This window comes from Engraulis encrasicolus, chromosome 7, assembly GCF_034702125.1.
Source record: "Engraulis encrasicolus isolate BLACKSEA-1 chromosome 7, IST_EnEncr_1.0, whole genome shotgun sequence".
Taxonomy (NCBI): Eukaryota; Metazoa; Chordata; class Actinopteri; order Clupeiformes; family Engraulidae; genus Engraulis; species Engraulis encrasicolus.
The window spans coordinates 52,243,760-52,253,759 of record NC_085863.1 but is presented as its reverse complement, the minus strand read 5'-3'; the positions used below and the strand labels follow the sequence as shown (position 1 = coordinate 52,253,759).

General features: G+C 48.5%; 1 protein-coding gene across 4 annotated transcripts in view; it reads left to right on the top strand.

Moving 5' to 3' along the window:
* The window catches only part of jade2 (jade family PHD finger 2), a 173,104-nt gene that overhangs the window by 108,393 nt on the left and 54,711 nt on the right, over nt 1–10,000 (top strand). For all 4 annotated transcript variants that reach the window (XM_063203926.1, XM_063203925.1, XM_063203927.1 and 1 more), the window contains exon 10: nt 260–638. In XM_063203926.1, coding sequence (XP_063059996.1) covers nt 260–638 — 379 coding nt within the window. The remainder of the gene's footprint in view (nt 1–259; nt 639–10,000) is intronic.

Below are 10,000 nucleotides of genomic sequence, written 5' to 3'. Positions count from 1 at the left end.
CAGCACACAGTGCTCACTGCACACAAACAAAATTGTGTTTATGCCTCACCCATGCAACAAAATGTTGTTTATGCCTCACCCATGCAAGGGGGCAGCCCCAATGGGAGCAGTGTGGCCAGGCGGCAACATTGCTCAGGGTACGTCTGTCATGGAGGAGGATAGGGGAGAGCACTGGTTAATTACTCACACCACCAACCTGGTGGATCGGGAGTCAGACATAAAGTAAGCTAATGTGAAAATTGTAATTCCTTCCATCTAGGTCCACCACCACCACCAACGGAGGAGGAGGAGTAGTAGGAGCAGTGGTAGGGCTATCGGAGCGTCCCGAGCGACGGCTGGCCATCGACGTGCCCACGGCGGACCGCCAGAAGGCCAGCCAGCGCAAGCAGAAGCTGCAGGAGCTGGAGGACGCCTTCTACCGGCTGGTGGAGCCGCGCGAGGTGGCCGAGCGGCTACGGCTGCCCGACGCCCACGTGGACTTCCTCTTCCAGTTCTGGAAGCTGCGGCGGAAGGCCAACTTCAACCAGCCGCTGGTGGTGGCCAAGCGGGACGAGGTGGACAACCTGGCGCAGCAGGAGCAGGACGTGCTGTACCGCCGTCTCAAACTCTTCACCCACCTCCGACAAGACCTGGAGAGGGTGAGGCGCCGCGCTCTTTCTCTCTCTCTCTCTCTCTCTCTCTCTCTCGCATACACACACACACACACACACACACACACACACACACACACACACACACACACACACACACACACACACACACACAGAGACACACACACACACACACACACAGAGAGACACAAACACACACACACACACACACACACACACACACACACACACACAAGAAACATGCATCCATCCTCATCTTCACCCATCTCAGACAGGACCTGCATACCTGCAAACTCGTCATCTTTTGGTGACAGTCACCTTTTCCCTGGCCAATTTGGTTCTACATGATTCACGTGAATGACCTGAGTGTTTTTTTTTGGGGGGGGTGTCCCTGCCAACCAACCATTACGCCAAAAGCCGAAAGCAGAGTGAGTTTGTTTACGGGTACACATTTCTCTGTTGGCTTGCAACAGTCTCGGGCTGACCTATCAGCGTGTGATGATTTCTAAACAAATAAATATCTTCTATAGGACTTTCCCCTATACTATAGTTAATAGATAATGGTAGTTCAAATTGCTGTGAAATAAACTATTTGCGTCATATCTTTTACTTTCATGGTGTGTAGGCTATGTCAGCTCAAGTTGCCTCTGAGATGGGGCCGCGGGTGGTGGGGGTTGCTGTCCGCTGGAGACTGTCACTTTTTTTTCTTTGACGAGTTTGCAGGTCTGACCTGGAGAGGGTGAGGAGCAGCTCTCTTTCTCTCTCTCTCTCTCTCTCTCTCTCTCTCTCTCTCTCTCTCTCTCTCTCTCTCTCTCTCACACTCAAACTCAAACTCAAACTCACACTCACACACACACTGTACGGACACACATTCATCCTCAAGCTCTTCATGCACCTCCGACAGGACCTGGAGACGGTGAGGCGCATCTCTCTTTCTCCCTCTCACACGTGCACACACACACAAACAGACACGCTGTACAAACGCACATCTCTCTCTCTCTCTCTCTCTCTCTCTCTCTCTCTCTCTCTCTCTCTCTCTCTCTCTCTCTCTCTCTCTCTCTCTCTCTCTCTCTCTCTCTCTCTCTCTCTCTCTCTCTCTCTCTCTCTCTCTCTCTTGTGCGCGCATACGTACACACTGCGAACACACATCCATCCTCATCTTCATACATACACACACACACACACACACACACTGTAGGAACACACCCATCCTCAAGCTCTTCAAACACCTCAGACAGGACCTGGAGAGAATGTGAGAGACACAGACGGGCAGTCTGAGTCTCAAACACAAGCACATACGCACGCATACACTATACACACAACTGCACAAACATACATATAGATTTCCTGAAGCTCTTCATCCACCTGAAGAGGGTGAGGCTCAGATAGGGAGTCTATTGGTCTCTCTCACACATACACACACACACAGTACACACACACACACACACACACACACACACACACACACACACACACACACACACACACACACACACACACACACACACACACACACACACACACACACACACACACACACACACACACACGTACATGCACAAACTTGCATATCGATTTCCATACTCGCACTCTTAACCCACTGAGGCAGGACCTGGGCAGGGTGAGTCTCCGATGGTCAATGTATTTCTCTCTCATGCACACATACACGCACAACTGTACAAACACACATACACACACACACACACACACACACACACACACACCACACACACACAACACACACACACACACACACACACACACACACACACATACACACACACACACACACACACACACGTACTCTGCTCAAATTCACTTACTGACCTTCATCCTCTTCTCACACCTGAGACGCGGCCTGGAGACTCTCTTGATCTCTCTTACACACACACACACATGGACACATGGCATATTGTACGCATCTACACACATACACACACATGGACACATGGCATATTGTACGCATCTACACACATACACAAGTGTGTGTTTCTTACTAAACTCATAGACGCACATATCGGCATCAATTCTCAAGCTGTTCACCTCGGAGAGGACTTGGAGAGGGTGAGTCTCGCTCAGCCTGTCAGTCTCACACACATGTGTGCACCTACACACGCATGTGCGCGCACACACACACACACACACACACACACACACACACACACACACACACACACACACACACACACACACACACACACACACACACACACACACACACACATTGGCATCCATCCTCTAGCTAATCACCCACCTGAGGCTAGACCTGGAGAGAGTGAGTCTCAGACAGTCACTCTATTGGGCTCTCACAAACACACATTTGCACACACAACTGTTCAAACACTCATATCGACTTTCATCCTCAAGCTCTTCACCTAAGGCAGGACCTTGGAAAGAATGAGTGTCTGACAATCCGTTCTCGATCTTACACGCATATTCACACACACACACACACACACACACACACACACACACACACACACACACACACACACACACACACACACACACACACACACACACACACGCGCGCGCATACGTATATTGTTATACACCACATATCTAACACCTTTACAGGCATACACAAGTTTGCAGTTGTGTCTTTTACACACTCTCACATTTGTATTGTTATCAGCACTTTTTTGCACCCAATTGTACACATACACTGTCACACACACCCACAACTTCATGGAAATTTGCACATGTACTCCATAGACAACTACACAGACACACACACACACACACACACACACACACACACACACACACACACACACACACACACACACACACACACACACACACACACAGCCACACTCATATACAAACACACAAATTCTCACAGCCATGAAACTGTCACTATTTTGCTGATACTCTCTGCCTTTGCGTGTCTGAGTTTGCTGCTCTGCAGCTCAGTGGAGTGTGTTTGTGTTTGTGTGTGTGTGAGAGAGTGTAAATTACTGTGTGAATGCGCGCCCCTGTTTTAATAAACCCTAATTCACATGTCCAAGTTGTTCAGCGTTGACAGTTTGCAGTAATTGGTTCCTGTACCAAAGCACTGCCGCCGGTCGAGAATGCATTTCACCACAATAAGAATCAGTGTCAGTCTATGTATATGCCGCATGCATACAGACAGAGCCAGTCCACACTACTCCACTCCCACTCCACTCCCAACTACTTGATGCACACCGTCTACCATAGATGTCTTTGGCAGTGTTGCCAGATTGGGTGGTTACCCGCCCAATTGGGCTACCTGGGATGGCCATCTGCGGGTAAAAACAGGAAAAATTGTCCATTTGGCGTTTTTTTATGCCCATAGAAATCAATGCCATTTGTTGAAATTGGGCGGAATCGAGCGCATTTTGTCGGTTTTTGAGAACCTTTTGGGCGGGATTTGATCAGACACATCTGGCAACACTGGTCTTTGGACCAACAGACAGACAGGTCATTATATTTGACTGGCGTTTATGGCCGTCTTAGAGGAAGGTCACAGCGTTGGAAGAGATTTGATCCTGAATAACTGCGTTCCTCTTTGAGATCTGGGCAGAGAGCCTCCCTAACTTTACGTAACTATACATGACATATCATTAGAGTAATTTGTTACAGTGAGCAGTATGCTAAGTGTTCCGTCCCTGACCCTATCTAGACAAACAGCTCAGCTTGTGGTTGTTCTCTTCTCGCCGCGTTAAAGAGGCCGGCTTCCCAGAAATGTTATTGATATCCTCGTGTTACCGTGGTCGTTTCCGTGGTTGTTGGCAAATGCGTCCTTGTCTGTTCTGACTGCTGATTATTCAAAGGATTACACTGACATCTGACCTCGTATTTTTTAAAGCCACAGGCGTTTGTATGTGTTAGGATGGTACGATGTGTTTCTGTTAAAGCTACGTGATTTCGTGCAGATGATGCAGGGGGATATTGCAGAAGGGATCTTCGGGGATCAGCTAAAAGCATGTGTTTTTTGGGGTGCCTGTAAACGGGCCAAAAATGTGTCGAAAGTTTTTGCGATTTACTTCTTCAAATCTGCTAAATTATTTATTTTGCTTTATACACTCCCTTTCCCATCAGAGCTCGCTTTAAGAGGGGGGGCTGCTCAAATCCCTCCCCGTAGTGTACGTTTCAAAGGCTGGCTGCCTGCCAGCGTTTTTCTAAAGTCTGCATATCTCTGTGGGGGAAAGCAAAGCAGCCTGACAAAGTGTGTGTTGGAGAGAGTGACAGTGTGATTGAGTGAGTTTCCCAACGCTTGGCAGTAAATTCGAAAGTATCCTCGTGTCTGCTCAGAATATTTGTCTGCGTTTGCGATTAGTCTTGAGAGGTAATTCATGGTAAGGCCCATAACAGTGTTCCATCGCATTTGTCCTCCTTCCGTCTTTTTTTTCTTTCTTCGAGGAGACGTTGAGTGCATCAGCGCCAAAAGACAGAAGTCTGCTTTCAAGCGTCGTTTGCTGTGCTGCAGGTACAAACCACTTTGTCAAAATGAGCCACCAGTTGGCCGTTAACATAACCCCAACCCTAAGTCCTGATCCCGTTGCAGTTTATAGTCTAGCTTGATTGGTTAGGCCATATAGTCAAGACTCCGGCATGCAATTTTGGTTCGCAGCCCATCTGCGTTAATAAGGGCTGCGGTCAGATAAGTCTGCCTTGTCACATACTCGTGACCACTTTTCGATGAACGATGTCTTGAGGTCAAGGAGTTGATGTCTAGAAGAATGAATCACGACTCAAGAAAGCACAAATAATGTTGCTGGAGTAACTGGACTTACTGTACAGGTTGAGTGTCATGAGTGAGTACTTGAGTAATGATTATAAGACCATTATTATTGATGTGTGTCATGTTGATGGGTTGTCTCTGCCACTGCCACAGCTGCTACAGCTATTGCTAACATAAGGGTTTATACAGCTCGATTAACTATCGTCCTTGTCCTCGATTACCTGTTGAAACCTTTACTATAAAGATGCTTCAGTAGAGTACAGAAGCAGATTTTCTCTACTTTCTTACACTCTGAGCAGCGCTCTTCCTTGATGCATTTACACTTTGTTAGTGACCTCGACTGCAAAAAAGGACTTACTGGTTGGAGCAGGGGACTGTTAGGTCCAACCTCGGAAGTCACACACAGTAACACAGTGCCATTGCTATAAAAGTACACATGCAATTTCCTCTCGTGTTTTTTTTGTTCTTCTAATCCATTCACGGATCTCATATTTGTTTACACTCAAATCTTGTTCCTCTTTTGTGTCGACCTCCTGCGTAATAGGCGGCTTTTTTCTTGCGCACATTTCCCTAAAACAAACAAACGAAAGAACAAAAGTAGGCCTTGACCATGGCGTCAGCAGACACAGTCGGAGCAGCAGCAGCAGCAGCAGCAGCAGCAGCAGCAGTAGAGTCGCTATTGTCCAGCCTCCCGCTGAGCTGCCGAGTGGAAGTGGACGGAACAGATACATCCTCTCACTGGTTATTTTGCGTTTCAGTGTTCCAGGCATGCTACCAATGGGAGGAGGTTGGGGGGTGTAAAACAGGTCCGCTGACCGCTTGGTCCGGGCCCGGGACAAACCGCATCCGAAAGGCCACCCGATTCAATACATACGATGTAATGAGGAACCATTTTTTGCCCTGCTCGCCCTGCTCTACCTGGGCCTGGGACAACTGACCCCGTTTGTCGCTCCCCTGACTGCTTTCCTGGGTGTAGATATCAGGGTCGGGTCATCATGAATGTCAGTCATACTGTGGAACGCAGGTGATGCGCCTGGCCCTGAAAAGAATCCCCGGCCCCTGTTAATCCCATTGATTTCAGGCAGAATGGAAACAGCAGGCACAAGCATCGCTCTCTCGCTCTCGCTCGATCTCTCACACACTTTCTTTCTTTCACTCACTTTTTACACACACACACACACACACACACACACACACACACACACACACACACACACACACACACACACACACACACACACACACACACACACACACTTTTTTTCTCTCCCTCACATTCTTACACACACACACACACACACCCTTTGTTTTTCACTCATTGTATTTGTGTGTGTGTGTGTTGGGGGGAGTGGTGTGTCTGTCTGTCTGTCTGTCTGTCTGTCTTTTGCTGCCTCAGAGTTGGACAAGGAAGCCTCTTATCTGTTCTGTGCATGCATCCCCTACCATTCCTCTTACATGTTGGAAGTAGCTTACTCCAGACGCTGACGGCTAGCTGGCATATCTCTCTCCCAGTAAATCTCGCTAAGCCAGCCTAATGGTCAGAGTGTCAGGCTGAGGAACTACTGCCCACACGAAGCCGATAAGGTTATGTGCTCTCTTGTCTCATCTAAGTCAAGGGCCTGACTGTGTAGCTGAAGTCATTCAGCCAAAAGGGTTGGGGTTAATTTAAGTGTATGTAAGGAGCTCGAGCCAAGAGGAACAGGCGATGCACAGGTGATCTCCCTTACCTAGAGTTTAAACCGTTTGGTTTTGTGAATGGCCAGACCATTTTTCTCGTGCAGGGCTCTTTGCATTCGGAAGCTAGATGATCAGTTGCACAGTGTAGCAGAGTACCACGACATTTCAATTGTACTATTGTCACTACACATGTGGGATAAAAACTACACATTTGTACAAAGGTCTCATCTCATATGTGTAAAATGAAAGGCAATCCATTCTATTGCATTTCATTCAATGTATTGTAATGTCTTCTATTCAGTTTTTTATATTATGTATTATGTTATATTATATTATATTACATTACATTATATTATATTATATTCCTGCTTACTTGACCGTGGTGTCAGAATAAAACTTTGGAGGAGGAGGAAGAGGAAGAAGTTAGGTTGTACCACGTGATCACAGTAGTCTGACGACTCTTATCTGACGGCAGTATCTTTCAGCTGTGCCTCAGTAAGTGCAGCCTGATAGAGGCAGAGAGGGGTAGGGCGATGCACACAGCACAGATACTCACCGACGTACATCAGGCCAGCAAGCCGAGACGGCCTAATCTTCTCACGGCCCCTTGCATTACGGGCGGGTGATATAATCTAATCAATCCTCTCTCTCCGTCTCTCTCTCTCTCTCTCTGTCTCGCTCGCTCGCTCAGACATCACTGCCAAGATAACCTGCACTTCACTTCAGAGATCATGCCAGGTGCCACGTCTTCCCGTAACGCTCGTAAAATTCCTCCTCCATTGGCACAGTGAGCATGACGTCATGAATTATTTGACCGGCGGTAACACCCCCCCCCCCCCCCCCACACACACACACACAGACACACACACAGACACACACACAGACACACACACAGACACACACACACCCTTCACCCGAAGCCTTACAGATCACAGATGTGTCACTGATAAGGTCTGTGCCAGGGTTGGGTATTTATTCAGAAGCAGACAGACCTGTTTATGGGTATGATATCTCAGTCGCGCACTTGGTGCTGCTGGTGCGTTTGGCACTGTTGCCTTGTACACTACATGTGAGAAGCAGCCATCCTCTTTACCGTCCTTTTAAACTTATTAGAAGTATGGATACGCATACAGTACACACGCACGCACGCACACAGCCATATCTTATCCTGTTGGCGTGATTGTTCTGACGGGTCTACTCCATCATGGAACATTTGTTGTTGTACTTGAGGTTGATTTGTCACATCAGCGTGGGAATGGATCATTGTTTTGGGCCGGAACTCCCCCTCTTATCTTAACTGTGTCTTATCTTGAGTTTGACATATGAGTTTGTAGGATTGTTGGAGGGTTGTAATCAGGAATTGAATTGAGTAATTGCATAGCCAGAGTTGGCATTCCCGCCGTTCGCCTCCATCCGTCCATCCATTGCCGAAGTGGCCTTAATAGGCCTCCGTAGCCTATGTAGCGAATGGGAGGAAAGTTGCCCTATCCGGATTTTAACCTGGGCTTCACTTGCTGTGACATTCAGAATGCGCCCACACAACCCTGGTAATGGTCACACCATCAGAGAAGGATTCCACCACAGCCTGAGATGGCATCATGGTGGAGGACTCCTCCAGTTCCTCATCAGAAGATACCACAGCGCAGCGCGCTAAGCCCCCCACACCCAGGTTCAAGTCCGGCATGGGTCATTTCCCAGCCCTGCCCCCATCTCTCTCTCCCACTCGTCTCCTTTCATACCTTCAGTGTCACCATCAAATAAAGGCATACCCCACCTCCACCCAGGCCTCCACCTCCAATGCCATGCTGTCCATACATGTTGGCCCAGCTTTGTGCAGGATTGCAGCACAGCGTTCACTCTCTGGACGGATTAAGGGTTCCAGTTTGAGGAAACTGGTGAATGGAACTAATCTGGCAGCGCTATCTCCAAAGCTGAGCTCAGTTCAGCAGCTCTCTCTTTTCCTCCTCGGCGCTCTCTCTCTCTCTCTCTCTCTCTCTCTCTCTCTCTCTCTCTCTCTCTCTCTCTCTCTCTCTCTCTCTCTCTCTCTCATACTCTCTCTCTCTCTCTCTCTCTCTCTCTCTCTCTCTCTCTCTCTCTCTCTCTCTCTCTCTCTCTCTCTCTCTCTCTCTCTCTCTCTCTCTCCCCCTGTCACTCTTTCAGAGGCTTCTCTACCTCTCTGACACTTTGTCTCTGTCGCCCTTCCCGTGTCAATTTGGTACTCTTTCTAGTCTCTCTCTCTGTTCCCTCTTCTTCTCTGTGCTGTATGTGTGTGAGGGAGTGAGTGAGAGCGATCGAGAGAGAGAGAGACTGGGATAGCGAGAGAGACTGCAGGAGGTAAGGAACCACCATGCTTGGGTCCAAGTGGCCCTACAGCAAGTATGTGTGCTTTGTGCCCCTATCCCATCACGGTGAATCTGTGGGTTATGTGGACCTGTCCTAGCCAGGCTGCGCCCTCCTAGTGACGCAACACCTTCGGCGGCGATCTTTGAAAGCCTTCGAATCGCGATTGCAAGTCTATGATAATCAGGCAAGACCTATCCCCCAGTGGATAAATGGCCGCCATGCAGAGTCTAAGGGGTGTGTGCGCATGTGTGTGTGTTTATGCGAAGGTGCGTGCATGTGTGTACGCAGGTGCGTGCATGTGTATGTGTGTCAACTCAATTTTAAATTGTGGGCACAAATTAAGAAGTAAAATGGGTGTGTGCACGTGTGTGTCCCTCCGTGTGCCTGTGTGCATGCGTGCGTACTCTTAGGCGTCCTGCCACTGTCAGTCAGTGGGCTGTGTGGACCTGGCCCCTGGTGGGTAAAAAGCCACCATGCTGGGACCAAGACCTGTGCTGTGAAGCACTGCAGGGCAAACCAAGCCCCCCCCAACCCCAAACCCCCCCAGAGCCACATGAGGTCCCAGAGGGGTACTTAATCCCAACCCAGCAGAGCAATTTTGGAAATGGGGGTCTAAATTATTCTCTTTAATCAGGGGCTAATTTGTGAAGAATAGGTCGCA